Raw genomic sequence first — 25,511 nt, 5'->3', positions numbered from 1 at the left:
GAACAACATAGTGTTTCCACATGGAAGTTGCCTATTGTACAGATATGAGAAGACACGAAAGTCCTTAGGTTTTGTCATCTAATTTGGACACATATGTCTCTAAAATATATACTGATGAATAATGTAGAGATAAAAATTTGTCTTTCTGTTGTAGTTGTCTAGGGATGAAAATAATAAGCAAAATCCAGTAATTGGAGTTAAGAAGAAAACAAGAAGGCATCCTAATAATTACCTTCCTCTACCTCTTTATCTTCTCCCTGCCCTCACTTCTTTTGTGACAAGAGACAAGGGGTTAAAAAGTAAAAAGAGGGAAAAAACAGAAAAATGTGACAAGTGCCCAGACTGTACTACACAGCTTTGGAGGATATATAGTTTTTCATATTCCTAAAGAAACTATTAATATGAAAATTGTCTTCCCCAAACTCTGAAATGTTACCTTCTCCATTTTCCCCTCCCATCTCATCCAATCCAGGCCCTAGCTGGCACTGATATCATTGGTTTTATGGCATATCAGAAATAAATTTAAACTGCCTTAAATCCACACATTTCTGTTTTTCTAATTTCATAGGATTTGAGTTCTTATTAATGATATAGAAAGAATATGCTCAAAACAGAACTACCATAAGATACAGAAGAGACCAAAAGCTACCATGGACAGAGACAAGAAGCAAACAGAAAAATCAAAACACTATTACATCCTATATTTCCACCCTAAGGTTAACCTGGTTCCTTCAAAATTGGAGTACTTTTTATATAATCAAAATTTATGGTAATCACTTCAACCAATGAAGTGTCAAATATGAAAGCAAATTAAAAGGCATAATAATCTACATATTGAACAGTTTCCAACCTTAAAATAGACTATATTTCCCAAAAAAATTTGTTTTTAAATTAGTTGTCTGCAACTTATAAAGCACAGGCTCCAAAGAAACAATGTCATATGTGGTAATTATATTTCTAAACTAATTCACATCTTGGCTAGAATATTATAAAGGGAGTAAGAAATACTAAAACACTTCTAGTAATTTTGGGGGTGCCTGGGTGACTAAGTTGGTTAAGCATCCGACTTTGGCTCAGGTCATGATCTCACAGTTTGTGAGTTTGAGCCCTGTGTCAGACTTTGTGCTGACAGCTCAGAGCCTGAAGCCTGCTTTGGATTCTGTGTCTTCATCTCTCTCTGACCCTCTCCTGCTCACACTGTCTCTCTCTCTCCTTCAAAAATAAATAAACGTTAAAAAAATTTTTTTAAAAAACCACTTCCAGTAATTTTTTAAAATATACTATAGGTTTTTAATTTTACCTCAAATGCATGTTCTCAAAAAACAGGCCTGGAGATTTAACAATGCATGGAAATTTCAATAGAGATATTTTACTATGACTTGGTACTTAAAGGATTTTGATTTGATGACAGTGACTTTTGATAATGTCAAAGATACCTCAAAATGTATAGATTTCCTTTTCCTTCAGAAGATCTGCCACTAGAGTTACTTTCATACTTCCCTGCTATGAATAGAGTATTCTGGGATCACAGAATTGGGAAAGAAAAAAAGAGTGGTTCTCTTAAGATAAATGAACAATAAGGGAGAAGCCAGGTAGGAGATGTGTGCACACTTAAGGCAGGTTGCTCAAAGCAGAATTATGTAAGCTTCAGGGTGGTGAGAAAGAGGGGAATAGGAAGAGCCCCACTTCTCAGTGGTCCTCCTGCAGATACAGAAAGGGAGTGAGGAAGAGTTTCAATGGTGATACCAGTGATCTCACTCTCAAAAGGTGGATAATAGCACTACCCAAAAGGATTAGAGTGAGCACTTAGCTCAGGACTAGCATGTAACAGGAATTTAGTAAACATGATTTTACATTTTCTTTCCAGAAGGAAGAGATTATTTAGTCAGTTAAAGCAGGTAACTTTGGGAATAGGAAAATAAACAGGCTCTATCTGGTATTGTTATTTCATTACCTTAATAATAAAAATTATACTGGACTGACCTGTATGTATATATTTTAAGGGTCTCAGATGAATCACAGCACTACTGGTTATTATTGCTTTTGTTGTTAACACTCATTCATTCATTCATTCAACAACTGTATGAATGTATATACTATGTACCAGCCTGTGTTCTAGCTGTTGGAGACACAGTAGAGAACAAAACCAAATTCTTGACCTCAGGGAACTAACACCGTATGGAAGACAGACAATAAATAAATATATAAATAAGATGGATCTATGTCAAGTAATAATAAGTACTGTGGATATGGAGTGATATGTACAACAGTATAAGGGACACTGGTGATGAGTAATGAGGACAGGAAGGAATTGAGGAAATGAACCATGTCCTGTATATATCTAGGCAGAGGAAATATCAAGTGCAAAGATCTTGAGGCAGGAGTACACTTGGTATGTTTAAGGAATAATAAGGAGGCTGGTGTGGTTGAAGCAAAGTGATGGAGAAGAGGGGTAAGAGACTAAGTCAGAGGGGTGGTGTGTATGTGTGTGTGTGAGAGAGAGATGAGAGGCATGAGGGAGTCAGAGGTGGCAAATAATGTAGGGTCTTTCGGGTCATTGTAAGAACTTTGGTTTTTAACTGGAGGAGTACTGGAGAGTTTTGTCCTGAGTCACAGCATGATCTGATTCAAAATATGAATGGATAAACCTGGATGCTGTATGCAGGCTGGAAGATCAGGGAGATGAGTTATAATAATTGATATGGAAAGATGATAGTGGCTTGAACGAGGATAGGCACATAAGGCAGGGCCAGGACCAGGACCAACAGAATTAGGTAAAGGACAATGTGCAAGAAAGAAAGTACAAAGGATGACTCCCGGATCTCGGGCCTGAGGAACTGGAAGAATGGGATTGGAATCTGGATTTCAAGGAAATACCTTGACTAGGAATATCTGAATCCTCATTTAAAGCCATGTGAATAGATGAGATCACCTACATCAGTGCTTCTTAGTATAACTAAGAATCATCTGGAGAACTTATTTAAACACAGATTCCAAGGCCCCACCCCTAAAGATTCTGACTCAGTAGGTCTGGGGTAGAGCCTAGGAACAGGAATTTCTAGTGAGCTCCCAGCTGATGCTGATGGTGCCATCCTGGGAGCAGCATGCTTTTGAGTGGCAATCTATAGAGTAAATGTTGACAGAGAAAGGGACAGGTCCAATGACGAAGCCTTGGGACACTTCTAATAGTAAGAGGTCAGAGAGACAGGGTGAGACCACAAAGGAAATAAGAAAGAGCCACCAGTGAGATAAGCAGAGATTGAGTGGTGGTATCCCAGAAACCAAATGAAAAAAAGTGTTTCAAGGAGGATGGAATGAGCAGATGTGTCAAATTTCTGCTGATATGTTGAGAAAGATGCGATCTGAGAATGGACCATTAGATTTGGTAATGGAAGTCACTGGTGACCTCGACAAGCACCAAGTGTTGGTGGGGCTGTGGTAAAGAGATCTACACTGGTGTAGGTTCAGGAGAAGAAGGGAGGAGATGAACTGAATACAGCAGAATCAATTCTTCTGGAGATTTCTTGCTATAAAAGAACCAATAAATGAGTAGAAACTAGATAGAGAATTTGAGAAAAGCCAAGGGAGTCTTCTTTTATTAATGATGAAGGTATTACAGGGTGTTTATATTCTGCTGAAAATGATCTAGACAGTGAAAAATTAAAGTTTACCTTCAAACAAGTATAGATGATGCAGGAAAGAGGAATGTGATGGTTAATTTTATATGTCAGCTTGGCTAGGCACAGGTTTTGGTCAAACGCCAATCTAGATTTTGGTTATTTTTGTGATCTACCCACTTATTCTATATTTATTTGAATATAAACTTGAAGTTTTGTGATCAAGTAGCTGATCCTATAACATGTTAGAAATTTAGGTTTAATGACTCTTAGTGCCTTAGAAAAAAAATGTTTTAATATATTTAACATTTAATCAGTGGACTCTGAGTAAAGCAAATTATTCTCCATAATGTGAGGACTTCCAATTATTTGAAGTCCTTAAGAGAAAAAGACTGAGGAATCCCAAGGAAGAGGAAATTCTGTCTCTAGATGTCTTTGGACTTGAGCTGCGAAACCAACTCTTTTCTGTGTCTCCAGTCTGCTGGCCTGCCCTTCAGATTTCAGACTTGCTAGTTCCCACAGCTGAGTGGGTAACTTCCTTAAGATAACTCTCTCAGTAGAAAGATAAATGGATAGATGGATAGACGGATGGATGGATAGACAGATAAAGATATACATACACATCCTGTTGGTAGATAGATAGATAAACAGACAGACACATACATCCTGTTGATTGACTGATTGATTGAGTGATAGCTAGACAAATAGACACATACATCCTGTTGATGATACATAGATAGATAGATAGATAGATAGATAGATACACACACATACATCCTCTTGGTAAGTAGGTAGGTAGATAGATAGAGATACATACAAATATATCCTGTTGGTTCTGGTTTTTTGCAGAACTCTAATACAGGAGATACTTGCTGAAGAGTTATCTTTGAGAGGCCATAAGGAATCTAGGAGGTGATAGCCTTGGTTGGGAGGAGAAGCTCATTCACAGTAATGGGAGAGGGGGATAAATGGGCACAGATGCAGGGAGACGTGGCAGCGGAGCATGCAGAGGTTCTTTTTGGATTGCTACTATTTTCTCACTAAAATAACAAACAAGATTATCAGTAGAGTCAGAAAGGGGAAGAAAGTGTTAGGAGTTTGAAGAGAGAAGAAATGATAGTCACCAGGAAAATGAGTGATGGTCTTCAAACTTGCTACACATTAGAATCAGCAAGAGAGCTTCAAAAAAAAAATCTCCATGTCCAGTCCATATCCCAGTCTAATTAAATCAAGTTAGCAGGGGGCAGCAAGGCACCAGCACTTTTTATTTTAATGTTTACTTATTTATTTTTGAGAGATACAGCAGGGGAGGGGCAGAGAAAAAGAGAGACAGAGAAAGAATCCCAAGCAGGCTCTGCACTGTCAGTGCAAAGCCCAATGTGGGGCTTGACCCCACAAACTGTGAGATCATAACTTGAGCCAAAATCAAGAGTCAGACACTTAACCAACTTGAGCCACTTAGGTGCCCCAAGGCATCAATATTTTTATGGCTCCACCATCAATTCTTTTGTGCAGCCAGGTTTTAGAATCACACAACTATAGGTTCACCTTAGTTTAGTGGTCAGAAATTAAAAGTACGGTGTGATTTTTCTCAAGTACCAGGAAGCATCTGGGGTGCAGGCATGGAGTAGGTGGAGAGTTGGTTTACTAACAAATGGGATTTTTCTAGATGAATGCAGTGGAGAGAGAGGGGCAAAGGAGTTGAGAGTAGAGGATATAAGGGACAGACCTATAATCATGGATCAAATAATCTAAGTTGCAAAAGATAAGTGAGAAGATGAAGGCGATATAAGAGAAAAGGTGGTGAGTTATGTCCTGATGGGTGAATCATTATTCAGGTTTGAGTAGTCCTAAAGGGAATGAGCCAAAAATGTATGAGGCAGTGTTGGAAAATAAGATGGTTTCAACTGAGATGTTGAAGTTTCCTGTAATTGGTTATGATAAGATTAACGGTAAGACTATGGATAACTGAGGTGGGGTGGATGAAAAGAACACTGGGAGCAAAGAAGATCAAGAAAAGAAAGTTTCTAAAGATGGATAGTAAAATTGCCAATAATTGTGACAAAAACTAGTACTGGAGAGATTAACAGTGAACCTGGAGCTAAAAACTTCAGAGAACAAAGTGGAATGAGCCAGAGGGTCTATAGATGTTATATAGAAGCAGAGAAACAAGAAGATAAAATGATTAATTCAATGTAAATATAGGATATTCCTTTAACTAGAATAATGAAATAATATTAAGCCATAAAAGTAATGGCTGGTAACATAATTATGTATAAAGGCACTAAGAGTCATTAACCCTTAATTTCTAACATGTTATAGGATCAGACACTTTATCACTAATCTTCAAGTTTATATTCAAATAAACATAGAATAAGTGGGTAGACCACAAAAATAACCAAAATCCTCTACCCTCTGTGTGCCTTTTTCAAGGACTTTTCAGGTCCTCCCATCAAAAGGCAGAGTCTTATCTTTCTACTCCTTGACTCTGGGGTGATCCTATGACTTGCTCTGGCTAAGAGAATGCCACAGAAGTGCAATGTTCTAGTTCCAAGTCAAGGAAGGCCTCAAGAGGCCTTGTATATTCCTACTTTCCCTCTCAGATCTCTCCCACAGTCACATGAACAAACCCAGGCTAGCCTGCTTGGTAACACAGTCCAAGAATTCCCAACTAACAAATGGGTCCAAGTACCAGGCACATGAATAACACCATCAGTGGTGGCCCTCCCAAAAGATATGTCCATGTTCTAATCCTTGAAACCTTTGACTATTACCTGTGACATGGTAAAAGAACTGATTAGATTAAGAGTCTTCAAAACAAGCACTTCTCCTGAATTACCTGGGTGGGCCATGAAAGGAATCATGCATAACTTCCTCATGGAGAGGAAGAAAGAGTTTTGAGATGGCAAAAGGAGAAGACACAAAGAAGAGGAGGAGGCGACAAGATGACAGAGGCAGAAATAAAAGTAATGTGGCCATAAGCCAAGAAATGCCTACAGCCACCAGAAGCTAGATGAGACAAGGAATGTGTTTTCCTATAGAGCCTTTCAAGAGAGCACAGTGCTGCCAACACATTGATTTCAGACTTCTGGCCGCCAGAACCACAAAAGAATAAACTTCTATTGTTTTAAGTCATCCAGTTTGTGTAATTTGACACAGCAGCCACAGAGAGTTAATATACCATCCTGGGCCATTCAGGTTCCAGCCAACCCTCCAGCTGACCCCAGGTGCACAAGCAAGCCCAGACCAAATCCATCGAACTTGGACCAGACTAGCAGAACTGCCCAGAGGACCCATGACTCATGAGTATTAATAAATAGTGGCTGTAGGGTACTAAGATTGGTGATGGTTTATCACATAGCAAAAGTTGGCTAATACAGTAGCTCTTTGTACTCTTTGGGCTATCTCTAACTTTTTCTACTCATGTTTATAGAACCACTTCAAAGACCCAAGTTAACTGTATCAATTTCATTATTCTTCCAAAAGGACTATACATATGGGCTCATTGATACAGACTTGCAGTTTCTCCTGAAGCAGGAGTATACATCCCTGCCCCATTGACCCAGGGCTTTGTCATGACTTGCTTTGGCCGAAGGCATGTGAGTGGTTGTGACATGTACCACATCTGAGCAAAAATTTTAAGAACTCTTGCACCTTCTGGCCAGTTCTCTTTCTTTTCTCCCTTTCTCGTGAAAATAACATGTCCCAAACACAGGATTCCCCTTCATGCTGGTTTCTGGAATGATAAGGACACACAGAGCAGCACCTAAAGCCAAACTGCAGCTGCTACAGCCTACAGGTCACCTAAGCAATCAATAAATCTTCATGTTTGGAAGTAAAACTGGGGATTGTGTGTTATGGAGAATAACCTAATAAAAGCTGACTGATACAGTTACGAAAGAGTAATCTTCCAAAGAAAATCACTTGGATGGAGAAGAATGAAGTTATAGCTCTAATTTTATATAGAACAATTTTCAATAGGCAAAATGTAAAATACCTTGCGCTTTCACTTCCTATGGGTATCTTACCCTTATTGAAAAGGGTCCTTTATTTATTTAAACTAGCATGTTTATATACTCTACTAATTATTCATTAAACAATCAATAAACACTGCTAATATATGCCAATATAAACATCAATAGTATTGTTAAGTTTATGTGATAACAACAACAACAACAAAAGTCTACACAGGCTTTCTGTGATGGAGATCCCTGATATGCCAGAACCCAGTTTCCCCACCCCCATACATAAAGAAGGAAGCCTCTATGTGATGGGTATTGTGCTTCAACAATAAAGGACAGGATAAATGCTAACAAACTGAAGAGTTTCCGAGACAGTGAATAAAGAATGGTCCTTTGTGAGGGAGATGGTGGGAGTGAGAGAGAGCACTTACTGGGCTGGGGATGGAGTCAGGATCCAGCTTCTTCTGGAGTTGTGGTGGACCAGCCATCTGTGCAGGACCTCCAGGGAAGCCTCCTGGGTAGGAGAGCTGCCCACCTGCCATCTGGGGACCATAGTTGGCTGCTTGGAAAAAATTTAAAAAAGAAATGACTAGAACCCAAAGTCCCAGATGCAGTGTTCACTGACCATATTACACTATTCAGTCAAGCATGCTGCATTTTTTCATCTTATTATATAAAGGCAGAGAGTTAAGTGTGAATATCTATGGTTCCCCTTTTCTCTGCATTTGCCACACTAATCGAAAACTAGCTTTCCTTAAAAGTTAAGTGATGGATGCCTAGTAACACAGAGCAAAGCTGCTTACCCTGCTGCGGTGGATATCCAGTGCCCAGGCTCTGTCCTGGAAGAGGCGGGGGCTGGTACTGGGTATTCAGAGGAGCAGGCCCGGGGAACCCGTCCTGCCTGTGAGTTGACGGAGGCAAGGGTGAGGCTCCAGGGCCATTCAGTGTGGTGGGTGGTGGTGGGAGAACCTGAGATCCAGGCTGCATAATAGATGGCTGCGGAGGTCGTGGAGGACCCTGGAAGGAAGGCGCTGGTGGAGGGCCGGGGGGCCCCTGACCAGGGGGAGCCATGCCTGAACCTGTGTGAGAAAGAAGACCAGACCACTGAACACTGAATTTCTCAACTCTCCAATTCTACAAAGTATGTAACAGGGACACCTCTTTTCCTGACATAAAACAAGAAGGCACACTTATACACCAATTTCTTTTTTTTTTTTTTTTGCCACAAGATGAATTTTCATTCAGAAAGCTATACAAATGCTATCTGGGGCATTTTACACAACTGGAGAATTTTTAAAGAGTAAAAGCATTTGGTGAGAAAATTAATGGGATGAATTTTAACTATGTTGCATTAACTTTACATGATACATGTCACTAATTAAGGAATTGTATTTTGGTACAAAATCTAGAAAATCATATAGAAGAAAATTTTATCATGTAACAAGCATGATCCAGGTAACTCATACATTCAATAAATTATTTGTGGCCTGTGCTTGACTTGGTCAAATAGATTTCAGAATTAGGTAGAAATAACAAGGGAGAAGGGATGGGCCACTAACATGTTTTCTAATCATATTGGAAATAGATGTGACACCAGATTATTTTTTCTATTTCTGATTATGTGAAATTTAGTTGCTTCACTGGAGACTTATCCATCTTGAAATCAATAAAAGATAGGAAATAGAGGGGTTTTTTAACAGATACTTCCAGAAAACTAACTTTAAGTAATGGAAACATTCTTCATCAAGATCAATGGCTGACTATGCTCCTATTACAGTGAAGATTCCTATGACACTTGGAATATACAGCATTTCTATTGATACAAATCTCAGTACTGTAACTGTTTTCTCTCCTATTATTCTCCTTTCTGCCTCACAACATCTGAGCTTCCATTCTTTTCATGATTTAAATACAGAATCAAAACACACTGTGAAACAAGGAGTATTATATTTTTCATTTTAGGGCCCCATTATAAACAACACAAGATTAAACCTAGCCTCACATTTCTTATTTTAACTTCACTGTTCTATGTTTATTTGTAAAGTCAGAAATTTTTTTTGTTTTTTTTTTTTATTACTCTAATATTGAACATAAGGTTTTCTGAGGGTCTTCAAACTATTTTGAAATAAATGGCAGCATCATCAGGAAAAAAATTAATTATAGCCATACATAATAGATGATTTATATAAAAATGTCAAAAAAATTACTTCAGTATGGTGTGCCAGAGTTATGTATGTTTTAAAGATGGAGAAAACCTTCCTCATTAAAAATGCTAATGAAATAGACAGTCAGTGAACACTAATAATGAAACTGTTACCATAGCTGTTGATGTGCATAGCATTGAGCTGACTGCCCAGCTGGGTGATGGATGAAGTGGATGCAGGACTTGGATAAGATGATTGTGTAGAGGGTGAGTATGGTGCATAGGAGGATGCTGCACTGTTGACAGGTGGAGGACCTGGAAATCTACGAGAGAAAAAAGAATGTTAAACAGTATCATAGTTTCACACGAAATGATAAACAACAAATGTCAAAAACTTGTAAAATTAAATAAGCCCATCTTGTGGGCACTAGGGCAATGACTGATATTTTAGGCTAAGTCTTTAATTAATCTGAGTGTAAACTTAAAATGAATCATGTAACATCATCTCATATCTATGCTCACAGGCTCAACATGTCAAGATACTTAGCAAAAAATTCCTAATGTAAACAGAGAACCAGCTTTGGAAATGCAGTTGGAAGCTGAGTCCACCACAGCCTTATCTATACCAGGGTTAATGATCAACAGAACGGAAACTAGAAAAAGAAAATGCTTTGTAGTTGTATCTTTATGATCATTATCCTTATACCCTACCCAGCTTTTTAAAATAAAATGTCAACTGCACACTAATTTCAGCAATCAGGACATTCCCTGCAAAACAGGACCTGAAAGTGAACAACTCAGTAAAAACTTTTGAAGTCATTCATTCTTTTTCATCTAAAAATTTCACCATGCTTTAACCTTTAATTTAGTTTGGACTTACTGTATGTTTATTCCATCTGAACAGTGTTCCTATTGTAGTTCATCTGCTGAATAAAGTTAAAGCTTTCCCTTCAAATTACATTATAACTTCCTTTTAATTTAGAGTGTTAAATAAAAATGTTAAATGAAAATTTCCCAGATAGTATACTCTGATTTCAATTTCTCCATAAACTGGAAACTATATCCAGAGTGGCCCACGCTCTTGCCTTCCATCCTTCACTGCCACTGAGGGAGGCCAGTGGCTTGCCTGAAGTCCCACAATTTGTGTGTGACAAAACCAGGACTAACCTCTCCCTAGGTCTTAAGCAAGCACACTTTCCAAAACATCACACTAATTCTCTTCTGTCATTTTCCTCCATATATCTTAAACTGAATAATTACTATAACAAAACTTACAATTAACCTTCAGACCATTATGCTGTATGGTGTTAAGTATATTACAGAATGATGATATCCCACACTTTGAGTTAAATGGATGATGATCAAAATGCTATTTCTATGTAAAAGTACAAGCTATCGTATAGCAAATACTTGGTTATAAAGGGTTATAAAGTTACAATGATTAACACTTTAGCCCAAACAATATTGCTTAGCAAAGCTGTCAATTTCCTCTCCTGCCAAAAACTGAAACCAGACCAACGCAGTTACATTAAGCATCTTTTGATTTAAATAATTTGTGTAACAAAACTGAATAAAGATAGAAAATACAAAAGTTAACTTCTCACATAAAAGTTTCCTTTATCTCTCTAATTTATTAATGACACTAGGAGTAAAAAAGGCAGGGCAAAACATAACTCTTGTGTTGACACATTTAAAATATTGTTGGTCACTTAGAAATGATTTCAAGAATTGTCTTAATAATATGTTTTATAAGTTCACTGATTAAAAATCTTTTTTTGAAGAAATGGTACTGTCTTTTTACAAAAGTTATGAGAGATACATACATGAAATACTTGCACACAGGCAGAATGTACATTCTATATAAGACTATATTAGTAGATGTAGAATGAGGTATTGTTATAGGAGTTGGATCTAATAAGCAGGAACTGAGAACTGGCAGTTAAATTGGGTGCAGGAGGACATTATTCAATTGCTTAAGAAAAAAATTATCTAAAATATATTCACAAATATTTCACAAATGTTAATCATATTTTTAAAATATAAAATTATATGAATAATTTATTATATAGATAGTACAAACAGGATGAAGTATGTTTCAAAAGGAAGTTACAACACAAGCAACCTTCAGTATTTTTTAACTTAACAAAAGGCTGATGATTTAAAATAAAGAATGAGAGAATACACAACCATTAGGCCATGCTTTTAACCCATAAATGCCACTTATGCTTCATTGCTTAATATATGTCCTGGGAATGAGGCTTTAGAAATAAATTGTTTTTCTAACCAACTTAAATGTTATAAATCTTAAACATATTTGAATTTTAAAAGCAATTTTAATACTACTTAAGAGTAAAGTAGTATTAAAGGGCTAAATAAATAAGGGAAAAGAAATTAACAGAACATTTTAAACATACAAATATATATTTTTTAACGTTTATTTATTTTTGAGAGATAGAGACATGGCACGAGTGGGGGAGTGGCAGAGAGAGAGGGAGACACAGAATCCGAAGCAGGCTCCAGGCTCTGAGCTGTCAGCACAGAGCCTGACGTGGGGCTCGAACTCATGAGCTGTGAGATCATAACCTGAGCCGAAGTAGGACGCTCAGCCGACTGAGCCACCCAGGAGCCCCTAAACATACAAATACTAAACATGGTTTAATATTTTTCAATTTCATTTCTTTACTAACTTAGTTAATCCAAGGTCACACAGCAGGGAGGTATCAGAGTTTTAAGTGTGAATCCAGGCTCCCAGCCTGGAGACCCTGATGTGTGACTACAGGCAAGCCACTTAATCTCCATAGCTCTCAGCTTTCAAACTGAAAAAATGAGCAGATAGAATTCAAAGATCCCCTTCTGTGCTATAAATACAATGTGGTTAAAATTAAGAATCCTTTGATTTAAATATTTCTCCTGTTGATTCCTTCATTTAATAGGTTTCTGGCCTAAGAAAACATTCAATTCTATATTTTAATTTACTGTTTCAATGAATGTCAGAAAAGGGCAGATTCACCATAAAAAACAAACAAAAGTCAAAAAAAATTTTTTTAAACGTTTATTCATTTTTGAGAGACAGAGAGAAACACAGTGTGAGTGGGGGAGGGCAGAAAGAGGGAGGCAGAATCTGAAGCAGGCTCCAGGCTCTGAGCTGTCAGCACAGAGCCTGACATGGGGCTCGAACCCACAAACCGTGAGATCATGACCTGAGCTGAAGTTGGACACAACCGACTGAGCCACTCAGGTGCCCCCCAAAACAGCAGTCAATAAAGAGTTACTATCAGAGGGTTAATAAAACATGAATATTTAGGTTCAGTTTAGTCCTAACCCTCTGGAGAGTTGACTCCATTGTCTGTGGCCTGTTCAACTTCAAATACTTCTTATTTTTAAGTTTGCAATGAATTGTTCAAGTAGTGAGTTTTGTGCTGAAGTTTGTTAGAATGTGGAGATAACAAATTTTTCAAGATTGGCCTGAAGTAAAATGGCCTGGGTTTTAAATACTCAGTCCACAGAGTAAACAAAACCTGTACCAAACATCACTGCTTTACACACACACACACACACACACACACACACACACACACAAAGAAGAAAGAAAAGAAAACAAAAAAGAAATAAAGAGAAAACAACTATTTCTTTTATTTTTCCTGATACCTCCTTTTCACTGCAACCAAGTTCTTAGCAGATTTCACCCTATCAGCTTTAACTGGGGAAGATGAGTCTCCTCTTCATACCCTCTCCACCCCAATCTATCATTTTTTGATCAAAATAGATAACTTAAAATTGACTTTTCCTCTTCTAATTAAAAAATGGATTTTTAGTTATAGATTTTATTCATTAGGTTAATCCCACCCAGCAGTAACAGTTTGAAGATAACTTTGGTACCATTTACACGTTTAAGACATTTATTCTGCCTCAGCCAAGATCAATAAAACAAATGACTAAGTATGATTTTTAAATTTTATGAAGCATTGCCTATGAAGGAGCAATATTTAAAACTAAAAATTATAAATTTTTAAATTTTAATCAACATAATAACTGATTTATATCTTGTTTTTAGTAGACAGTTTAGATATGGTAAAAATTAAGAGATTTTTTTGATGGGTTCTCTAAGTACAAACAACACCTATGAAGTGCTATAATCATCAAAGAAATTGTGATGTCACACGAAGATGTCGTGAGCCATCTATACTCTCTGACCATCCCTGTGTGATTCACCTGCATAATCATTGTGTCCTTTGCCCTTTCATTTAACTATATACACATAAATATGTCCCATGAGGGCAAATTAACATGGAAAACATGGACGCTGAGTCTGAATACTTAACTTTTCCATGACTTTTTCATTTTTAAACCCATTTCCAATCTTTAATTCAAGTTCAAGTTGAAGTAAGCAAATAGTAGAGAGAGCGGGGAAAAATCTGTCAAGGTTTCCCTGGGAATCACAATAAAACCAAATTCCTAAGTTAAGTTGTCATGAGTAGCTAGAATGAATGAGTAGGAAGGACAAGCTACAGACAGTAGTCTTTCTATATCCACTGAAAATGGTACTGATAACTGCTAACACATATTGAGTCTTTCCTGGGCATTGCACACTATGCAAGATTCTCTGCAAGCATTAATCATCAAAATCCTTACAACCACATTATTACTGTTAAAATTGTGATGAGGGAACTCAGGAACAGCTGCCTCAGCCAAGAGTAGCAAACATGTCCTGACTCTACACAGTCTACACTCTTCACTGTGCCAGACTCTGTGCTGAGCTCAGAACCACACAGCGAAGGTCTGTCTTGATGGCAAAATCCACAGTTTAGTTATTTCTAAGGAACCTAATTCAAGTGAAACAAATGGAAAGAACCAAAAAGATCAATATAATGAAGGCTAATATCAGTGACCAAAAGCTTTCTTAGCTTCAAACCAGATGTTTAATTTCTGCATTTCTTCTTAAAAAAAAAAATCTGAAATGCTGGCAGTTCACAATAAACTTTTCCAGATCTTCTCCTCTGTATTCTGGACTAGGAGTTCTATTTCTACATTTTACAAGTGAAGAAAATGAGGAGGCCTAGAGGCCCAGGAACTTCACCAGCATCACACAACTAGTTTGTTTTTGTTTTTTTGTTTTTTGTTTTTTTTGAGCCGGAAAAGGCATCTTGGTTCTTAGCCTTTCTACTCTGATCCTTGTGCCCCACCACCACTGCTAAGGAGACTACTCAGGTCCTGAGTCAGGTCCATTGACTTTGTGTTCCTTGTTAAACCACATGTAAACCAAATTACTTAGACTCATTCATCCTGTTTCCTGCATTAACCTTCACTCTGTATCTCACAGCAACCGTTCCAATGGTAGAAGTTATCATGACAAACGAGCCAGGAAGTACGAACCTCACCAACGGCCTCTAAGAGAATTAACTTGCCGATTTTTAAAATTCCAGAGAGTTTTCCCACTAACAGGGACTACTCTCAGGCTCCTTGAAAGGATAACTAAATGGCTTCAGCAGCAGCAGGGTCCAGATTCACATTGAGGGGTTACTCCTCCCACCCAACCCTACAGCCTAACAGCCTGGGAAAGGAACCTGGGAAATGAAGCCTCCAGGTAACCCTTGGAGAAATTCCAAAGTGAACACTACATACAGCTTGGCACTAGGAGTCTCAACAGTGGCAGCTCACAGGACAAACAATAATGGGACTTCCAGCAGGGAAGGTGTGATGTTGGCTCCCCTCCCAGGTGACAGTCCCCAGTGGGGTGCACATCTCTACATATCTCCTACATCTCCTATCGTGGCTTCTTCAGGCCTGCCTCCAACTTTCAACTTTTTCCTTCCTGAATTCATTATAAAAACACAAACAGAAGATTTATTTCCTCTGTTGTTTTTACTATTGTCCTGCAAAAATCCTTCATCGGCATCTGTGTACCTTCCACATCAAATCCAGTTTTTACCGTTGGCCACAATCTGATTTAATTTTTAAAATATTTATGAAGCACCTACTGGCACTGAGATCTGTTCTATGAAGGATTCAAGAGGATAGAGAATTTAAAATTTATTGGGGAATACAGGCCATAGACATCTGAAGGAATTAGAGATTAATACAGAACTCTAAAACAAGAGGAATATAATCCAAAATTAAAATGTGGTATTGATACAAGTAATTTTTTATATATTTTTTAGTATGTACTAGCATTGTTTTTTTCTTCCCCCTCCTACCTTTTCTAAATGCTTTGTCTCCTAGGGCAGTCTTCTAGCAAGTCCTTTCAAGGGTGTGGGCAGAATCAAGAGGTCAAATTTTCAATCAATAAACATGCAAGTTTAGAAGGGACTTGTGAGACCATTTTAGTAGAATATACAAATGAGGGTTGAAATCTACCTAGCTCACCTTTGGGGAGGATGCCCTTGGGCATGAGCTCCATTCTGGCCAAACTGATGGGGTCCAGGATGTGAAGGGCCCTGAGGCAACATCCCCCCAGGGACAGCAGCCCCCAAAGGCCCTGCTGGCTTCATCATACCTGCAACAGAAGGGCATGAATTTAGAAGAGTATGAATGTGCAAAGAGAGAGGATGCCATGCCATTAGGTTAAAAATGAAAACTAGGAGGGGAAGGAGGGGAAAAAATGGATTAAGACAAGTTCTCCTTTAAATTTGCATTAACCATCACAGACCTATCAACACCAGGTTCTCCCATAGTTATTTGACCATCATAATGATAGGAGAGCAGAAAGAAGAGAATTATCTCAATACTAAACAGAAACTAAGGGACGCCTGGGTGGCTCAGTTGGTTAAGCGTCCGACTTCGGCTCAGGTCATGATTTCACAGTTCGTGAGTTCGAGCCCCGCGTCGGGCTCTATGCTGACAGCTCAGAGCCTGGAGCCTGCTTCAGCTTCTGTGCCTCCCTCTCTCTCTGCCCCTCCCCTGCTCATGCTCTGTCTCTCTCTGTCTCAAAAATAAATAAACATTAAAAAATAAATAAATAAAATAAACAGAAACTAAAACAGAAGAAATAAACTTGCGTTTGGTAGAAAAACCTTGATAGAACACACAATCACACAAAGAATGCTAGAATATGCAATGAAAAATGCCATTCTGGATTTCAGAAAATAACTCCAAAAACAACAACAACAACAACAACAAAATAATATGAGGTATCATAAAGAGCCTAACTATGGGAAAAAAATTCTATGAAAATGCCTTTGTGTTTTATTATTTTTATTTTTTTTATTTTTGAGAGAGAGAGAGTGTGCACGTACACAGGAGGTGTAGAGAGGGGCAGAGAGAGAGAGAGAGAGAGAGAGAGAGAGAGAGAGAGAATCTTAAGTAGACTCCACATTCCGCAGAGCCGGACACAGGGCTCAATCCCATGACCCTGGGATCATGACCTGAGCCAAAATCAAAAGTTAGAAAATGTCTTTGAATTACAGCATGAGGAAAACAAAAGGAAAGTAGCATCTGTTTTTCCAACAAAGGCAAAGCAAGCCTTCAGAGTTAATAATTCTTCTAAGATTCCAAATAGCTGGGTGCTAAACTGCTGAAGTTATCACACTCAGTCATACACAAGGTGGGATCCCTTGTGATGATGAAATGCTCCTGGCAGTAACTGTTTTCATTTACAAGCAGCTCTTGTCAAATAGATCTTTAAAGGTCTCTCTTTAGAACCATTTGCAGACATTTTTCTCTTCTAGAGTAATTGCAGTATAGAAGAAAAATCACTGAGTGTGGGTCAGAGGAGTTCAAGGCCCCACCTGGCCATTTACTAACACATGCACGGTGTGGGTAAGAATTTTATCTTTAAAGACCTCAGTTTCCCTCACTGCAAAATGAAAGGCTTCGATTAGATCATCTGTGACAACATATGTCTTTATTTGTTCTCTCCACTTCCAACCTGCTTGGTTTGTACCAGCTCATTCAAATTACTTTTTCTTTTTAAGTTGCTTTATTTACTTTGAGAGAGAGAGAGGCAAAGAGAGAGGGAGAGAGAAATCTCAAGCAGGCTTCAGCACTGACAGCGCAGTGTAGGGCAGGAACCCATGAACCTCAAGACCATGACCTGAGCCACAACCAAGAGTTGAATGCTTAATCGACTGAGCCACCCAGGCACCTCTTGTTCAACTTACTTTTGACTCTACCCTTCTCTCTGGCACCATTATCAGTGACCTCCTAGATGGCTTCTATGCACTCCTCCACTTGATTTCATGATGGTATTTCATATCCAACATCTCCTTTCTTCTTTTATCTTCCTCTAGAGAGCTTATTCTCTCAGATAGTAAGAGAATTACCTGGATGACCATGTAGTTGCCCAATTAAAGTTTCTTATATTATCATCATAATACTTTTGACAGCAAGCTTTCAGATGCTTGGGTAATACAGAATGTAATACAACCAGTGAAATGGTTGTATTCATGAATATTATCAAAACTTTCAAAAAGGTTTTATTTTCTTAAAACAGGATTCCTCAAACTTAAGAAAAATGTTTTATTAATTTTACAGTCACAGTCTTACTTAGCAATTTTTTATATACTAAGAAGAAAAACAATATTTTTTTAATGCTTATTTATTTTGAGAGAGAATGAGCTAGTGCAAGCATGGGGATGGTCAGAGAGAGAGGGAAAGAGAGAATCCCCAGCTGACAGAGCAGAGCCTGACTCAGAGCTCAAATTCACGAACCATGAGATCAGAACCTAAGCAGAAATCAAGAGTCGGACACTTAACTGACTAAGCCACTCAGGCACCCCAATAGTCTTATAACACCACATTTTTATACAAAGTTCTAAACTCCAAAGCCAGCAAAGTTAGAAAAACACGAGATTTGCAGTTACACAGACTTGGGTTTGAATTCCTTCCCCCATCAGTTAACAGCTGTGACCCTGATAAGATACCTCTGTCTTTTGAAACCTCAACTTTTAACACTGTGTCATGGCAGTAATGTTCCCTGTCTCCAAGGACTGTTCTGAGAATTGAATAAGACAATAGGTATAATAGCACCCAGAAATGCCTGATAAATAAGGTAATCGATCAACAAATGTTGGTTTCCTCTCCTCTGACCATATGCCCCTGTCCTCCTTTTTTCAAGGATTTATATTCTAACAGAACATATACACCATAATTATATGTACACTTGCATTTTCATTTTTGAAACATTATTTTGGACAAAAGTAGAAAATCCACAACACTAGTGCCAAAATAATAATTATATGTACTACAAGAAACCAGAAATATTCGAATTCCTTAAGTAATAGCTAAATACCACTTTCATCAACAATCCTCATATATAGTTCCAGAAAATAAAAAAACAGTTTTCAGCATTACTTATGGCTGAGTATTCCCATATGTATCCATGAGACACACACATTAATAAGTTGCTGGTTACAAAAACAAAATTAAAAAAAAAACAGCTTAATATATTCAAGCAGTATTGTTATATACCAATTTCACTAAAATGTTCTTTCCTTTTTGTTTTTGAAAATCAACTCTATGGCAACGTTTCAAACTATTCTTGTTCAATATACATTCAATGTGCCTTTGAGACACTGAGAGCTCTTATGGAATTCACAACCATGTAAACAAATAATGGCAGTGTCATGTGATGAATGTTACAACATGCAGAAAGACAAGCTAACTCTTCCTAAAGAAATCAAGGAAAAGTTCAAAGAGAAAGGACTGGTTGAGCTGAATCTTGCAAGTCAAGCAAGACTTTTCTTAGTGTAGAGACAGGAGAGAGGGTTTCAGGCAGAAGGGAAAACTTGAGCAAAGGTATGAGAGAGCATGGCATGATCAGGGACAGGCAGAAGGTTCAGTGCAGAGAGATTATGAAGGAAAGTGGCTGGAACAGAGGTTGTCCAGGTTGGTCGGGTCAGGCTGCAAAGTCCTGTGTGCCATTTGGACTCTATCCTCAGGGCAAAGGGAAACCAGTATCACTTTTATCTGCAAAGTCACAGTCTTCTCCCTGATCACGTTACAGGTATTTTCAAAAGTGGTCAGAGATAAAGAGAAATTGAATTCTTTATAGAGCAGTACAAGAATTTTAATAAGAAAAACCATACCAGAAGAAAGAACTAATAACTATGCTTATGCCAAAAGAAAAATATCTAAAATCACAAACTGGTCTTTAATATCATGGCAGATATAGACTGGCTTACTCAATACCAATTCCATTTTCCTTTCTGGCTTGCCCTTCTGTATGGTCCTGAGCTAGAAAGACGGAACATCCATTGCATAAACCTCTTACAAATGTAGTTGCCATGTATTCTAAATTCAGCAAAGCAACACATCACTGGGAGACCCTGGCCAGGAAGCGGAAATGGTGGTTCTGGGGTAGAAAGGCAGTGGTTCCTAATGGTCCTGTGTGGAGTGTGCATTTCTATGTACCACGGACTCCCAAGCTGGTTCTGGCTTTCTCTATATTCTCTTAGCTTCCTGATACCTTTAACAAATCACTTTCTACTAGAATAGTCTCTGCTACCAACAAAAAAAACTCCTGACCAAAAACAACATCACAGAAAAGTATATCTTGGACTTGGCCCTGGATCTGATAAACTAAAACCAAAATTAAAAACCACTTGTGAAAAAAAAAGTTTATCCCTTTTATTGTTTTCTGTTGTCTAATTGCTGTGGCTAGGACTTCTAGTACTGTATTGAATAAAAGTGGTTAAGAATGGACATTCCTGTGTTGTTCCTGACCTTAGGGGAAAAGCTCTCAGTTCTTCGTCGTTGAGTATGATATAACCTGTGCATTTTTCTTATGAGGTCTTTATTACATTAAGGTATGTTCCCTCTAGACCCACTTTGCAAAGAGTTTTTATCATGAATGGATGTTGTACTTTGTCAAATGCTTGTTCTGCATCTATTGAAATGATCATATGGTTTTTATCCTTTCTCTCGTTGACGTGATGTTATCATGTTGATTGTTTTGCAAAAAGTGAACCACACTCGCATCTTGGGAGTAAATCTCAATTGTGATATATGATTTTTTTGCACTTTATTTATTTTTTTAATATAATTTATTGTTAAACTGGCTTACATACAACACCCAGTGCTCATCCCAACAAGTGCCCTCCTCAATGCCCATCACCCACTTTCCCCTCTCTTCCATCCTCCATCAACCTTCAGTTTGTTCTCTATATTTAAGAGTTTCTTATGGTTTACTTCCCTCCCTCTCTGTAACTATTTTTTTCTACTTCCCTTCCCGCATGGTCTTCTGTTACGTTTCTCAGGATACACATATGAGTGAAAACATGATATCTGTCTTTCTCTGACAGACATTTCACTTAGCATAATACCCTCTAGTTCCATCCACATTGCTGCAAATGGCATGATTTTATTCTTTCTCATTGCCAAGTAGTATTCCATTGTATATATAAACCACATCTTCTTATCCATTCATCAGCTGATGGACATTTAGGCTGTTTCCATAATTTGGCTATCGTTGAAAGAGCTGCTATAAACATTGGGGTACATGTGCCCCTATGCATTAGCTCTCTTATATCCCTTGGGTAAATTCTTAGCAGTGCTATTGTTGGGTCATAGGGTAGTTCTATTTTTAATTTTTTGAGGAACCTCCACACTGTTTTCCAGAGAGGCTGGACCAGTTTGTATTCCCACCAACAGAGCAAGAGGGTTCCCATTAGTGTATGATTTTTTTAACATATTGATGGATTTGGTTTGCTAATATTTTGTTGAGGATTTTTGCATCTACATTCATGAGAGATATTGGCCTGTAGCTCTCTCTTTTTTTTTTTTTTTTTTTTTGTGGTGCCTTTATCTGGTTTTAGTATCAAGGTGATACTAGCCTCATAAAATGAATTTGGAAGTTTTCCTTCCTCTTTTATTTTTTGGAATGGTTTGAGAAGAATAGGTATTAACTCTAGCAAAATTAGAGAAAGAAAAATGCCATATGATATCACTCATATGTGGAATTTAAGAAACAAAACAAATGAGCAAATGGGGTAAAAGAGAATGATAGAGAGACCAATCAAGAAATAGACTCTTAACTATAGAGAACAAACTGATGGTTACTAGAGAGATAAGTGTGGGAGGACAGGTGAAATAGATGATGGTGATTAAGGAATGCACTTATCATGCTTAAATATATATATGTACCTGTATGTGTATATATATGTGTACCTACACACACACACATATAAAATTTTAAATAAATAAAACAAAGATAAATTCCCTACTGCATGGACATGTAATGACTACTTTTCCCAAGGCACTGTGCCCGGTAGTGTATGTATATAAGTTTGCTATTTATTATAAGCCTCACCACTTCCATCTCCCTACCTTAGTTCCAGGACATCAATATTAGTTCTTGCCTCTCAGCTTCCAGACCAGTGGTCCTCGATCAGGGATGATTTTTCCTCTGAAGACACATTTGGGCAATGTCTAAGATTTTTGGTTGCCAAGGCCTGGGGATGGGGATGGGTCAGGTGGGGATAGGAGGGGGAGTACTGGTATCTACTGAGTAGAGGCCAAGAATGCTATTAAACATCCTACACTCCACAGCACAACCTCCCACGACAAAGAATTAACTGGCCCCAAGTGTCAACAGTGCTGAGGATGAGAAACCCTATTCCAGAAAGCAGTGTGTCCAGGTCTTATGCCTTCTCCATCCTTTCTAATGTAGAATATAACTCTTCTTAAAATATACATGGGATTATGACCCTTCCTAGCTTAAAATGCCTCAGTGGCATCCTACTGACCTTAAAATAAAGCCTAAATAAAGTCTTAAGATGGCCCTGCTTTCCACTCCAGGCATACCCCTCACTGCTGGCACTCTACATCTCAGCCATGCTGAACCTCTTGCAAATGGCTCAAAAGTGCCACCTCCTGACCCCACTAAGCTGCCTCACTACCTGGCCAACTCTTACTCATCTTCCAGGTCATTTCTTCCAGGAGGATTCCCTTTATCCATAAGTCTTGGTTATGTGCCCCTGACATGTACTTCCATACCACCTTCCATCTCCTTTATCATACTACTACACCCCCTGTATTGCCACTATCAAGGTACTTGACACATGTCCCACTAGGTAAGTAAGTACTCTAAAGGCTGAGATTAGGTTTATTTTATTCATTGTTATATTGCCACAAGTATTTTTCTCACTCAATAAATGTGTTAAATTTTACTACATAGCCCTAGCATCACACAATAGGCACAAATGGAGGTATGATCTGTGAGAAACACAAAACAAGAGTCAGCACTGCTCATATCCATGGTAGAACAGATACTTCAAAGAACCACAACTAGATTGCCTGTATCTGCCAGAAAACCAATAAAAGGGTCACCAAAAGACTAGAAAAGAAGGCACCTGATGACTGAAGATTAGGAGATCTAGGGTCACTCAGCCCAGAGAAATAAAGGCTAGGGTAATGTAGTAACAGCCTCAAATAATTCAACAAAAACACCGTATTTTATAAAAAGGTATATTTATAGAGTCTGATAGGCTGGTATCCATCTGAGAATTGAATAAGCAGAAAAAGGCTTAAAGTGTGAAGGTTTTAATCCAACAGAGGAAGTTTCCTTGTTATTATTGTTTTAATACTGGTAAACACCAGAGAGTTGCTGATGAATGGAGCAGCTTGTCGTTCACACACTCATTTAATGGGTACCTTCCCTGCTCCAGGCACATCTATTAAACTGCAGTGTGGCAAATGGTATAGAGGCCTGCACAGATGTTAGAAGAACACAAAAGGAAAAAAGGACTTATAGACAAGCCTGAGAAAGAACAGTGGTCAGAAACATCTGTAGGCACAGCGCTTGAAGTGAGTCTAAAGCAGGAGTGTGGAGGACAACATGAAGGCATGGATCCACCTTCTGGTAGTGTGGAGTGCAAATGAGAGCACCAGTACAGACCAGACTCTAAATGACTAATGGCTTAGTACCACTGCAATAACAGGCATGATAATTTGGCAGATGAAAAAAAGAAAATGGGTAAATTAATGAAGGTCTATGGAGCCTAAAATTCAATCAGAGGCAATGCGAAGCTATAAAAGGTTTTAAGAAAAAGAAAGGCAAAATCCCTCCAGGGGCACCTGGGTGGCTCAGTGGGTTGAGTTTCCAACTCTTGATTTTGGCTCAGGACACGGCCTCACAGCCCCACTTTGGGCTCTGTGCTGGCAGTGTGGAGCCTGCTTGGGGTTCGCTCTCTCTTTCTCTGCCCCTCCCCTGCTCACATTTGCATGTTCTCTCTCTCTCTCTCTCTCTCTCTCTCTCAAAACAAATAAGTAAGCTTAAAATAAATAAATAAATAAATATCCCTCTAGCACAGGACTGGATGGTCTGGAGAAAGGCAGTACTGAAGATAGAGAATGGTTAAGAGACTATTTTAGTAATCCAGATGAGAAATGGATGGCTTGAACAAGACGAGTGACAAGATAGAGAGGAGGAAGCAGGTAGGAAAGAGGTTTACAATTTCCCCAAAAGAAATAGGGAGGAGGGCGCCTGGGTGGCTCAGTCAGTTAAGCATCCAACTTTGGTTCATGATCTCACAGCTCGTGGATTCGAGCCCTGCATCAGGCTCTGTGCTGACAGCACTCTCTCTCTCTCTCCCTCTTTCTTTCTCTCTCTCTCTCAAAAATAAATAAACATTTAAAAAATTGTTTTTAAAAAAGAAATTGGGAGGACAGTTGGATTGAAGAAGGTAAAAGGGAGAGAATGTTTTTAATAGTGAAAATTTCTAATTTGGATAACTGAGTGAATGATGATGATGCTGGGTGAGATATGGAATGCCAGGGAAAAGTAGGTTTTATGAAAAACATTCTGAATTATTTTGGATATGATGAGTTCAATGTGCCCACGTACACAGGTGGGCAATTGAAAATAAGAGTCTGTAGCTTAAGAGAGACATATGGGCTGGAGAAATAGATCTGAGAGATTAGTACTTCATATGGAAGGTTACAGCCTAGGGAAATACCTATAGAGTGAGATAAGAGGGGTGATGACAGAACAAAGAAGGAGAGGGGTACCTCGCTGGCTCAGTTGGTAGAGCATGTGACTCTTGACCTCAGGGTAATGAGTTCAAGCCCCAAATTGGGCATGGAGATTACTTAAAATTAAAAAAAAATTAAGAAGAACAAAGAAGGAGAAACAGCAATACTTATGGTCATATAGAAGGGGTAGGGGACTCCTTAGAAAAAGATGTCCAAAAAGCCACCAAGAAAAATAATAAAATATGGTGTCACTGGAACCAAAGGAGAAGAGAGTTTTGTACAAAGAAGAGCCGTAAGCAGTGTCAAATTCAAAAGATGACAGGAGAGTGTCTACTGCATCTGGTGTTAGGGCCACTGATGACCTTGGTGGGAGAAGGGGAAGAGTGGATGGGGCCCAAGCTATGGAGCAGACTACATTGAGCCATGGAGGGACTGAGAGGCAAGGATGGACAGTCACTGAGGAAAGCAAGTAATTTCTTAAAAACATGGCTGTCTTGAAGAGAGGAAGGAAGAGTGAATGATACTGAATGTTCTACTTAGGTGTGTATTAGGGTTTGTTGTTTGTTTTCTTGAGATACTTGGGTATGCATCCTCGTTACCCCACCAGCTCTGTGACCTTGGATAAATCATAGTATACCAGCCATTCAGTTTCCTTAGCTGCAAAACAGGGCTAATCTATTGCATAGCACTGTGTGAGGATTAAATAAAATAATGCACATAAAGCTTTTAGGACCAGTTTTTGATACATGGTAAGCACTCGAAAAGAGCAGTTTATAATCTTCATCATATACAAATGCAGAGGGGCAATGAACCACCAGATAGAGAGAAACAAGAAAAAGTTCCTACAGGATCCAGATCTATAAATATTATGGGGAAGATTGG

At 38.4% G+C, this 25,511-nt stretch overlaps 1 protein-coding gene across 7 annotated transcripts in view; it reads right to left on the bottom strand.

The window, feature by feature from the left end:
- The window catches only part of SEC24D (SEC24 homolog D, COPII coat complex component), a 108,082-nt gene that overhangs the window by 74,728 nt on the left and 7,843 nt on the right, over positions 1–25,511 (bottom strand). For 6 of the 7 annotated variants that reach the window (XM_042983994.1, XM_042983991.1, XM_042983990.1 and 3 more), the window contains exons 3-6: positions 16,086–16,215; positions 9,897–10,045; positions 8,383–8,658; positions 8,011–8,141 (exon numbers count right to left, since the gene is read on the bottom strand). In XM_042983994.1, coding sequence (XP_042839928.1) covers positions 8,011–8,141; positions 8,383–8,658; positions 9,897–10,045; positions 16,086–16,215 — 686 coding nt within the window. The remainder of the gene's footprint in view (positions 1–8,010; positions 8,142–8,382; positions 8,659–9,896; positions 10,046–16,085; positions 16,216–25,511) is intronic. The other variant, XM_015539992.2, reaches the window with a different exon arrangement.

This window comes from Panthera tigris, chromosome B1 (genome assembly GCF_018350195.1).
Source record: "Panthera tigris isolate Pti1 chromosome B1, P.tigris_Pti1_mat1.1, whole genome shotgun sequence".
Lineage (NCBI taxonomy): Eukaryota > Metazoa > Chordata > Mammalia > Carnivora > Felidae > Panthera > Panthera tigris.
This window is presented reverse-complemented; position numbering and strand designations above follow the sequence as displayed.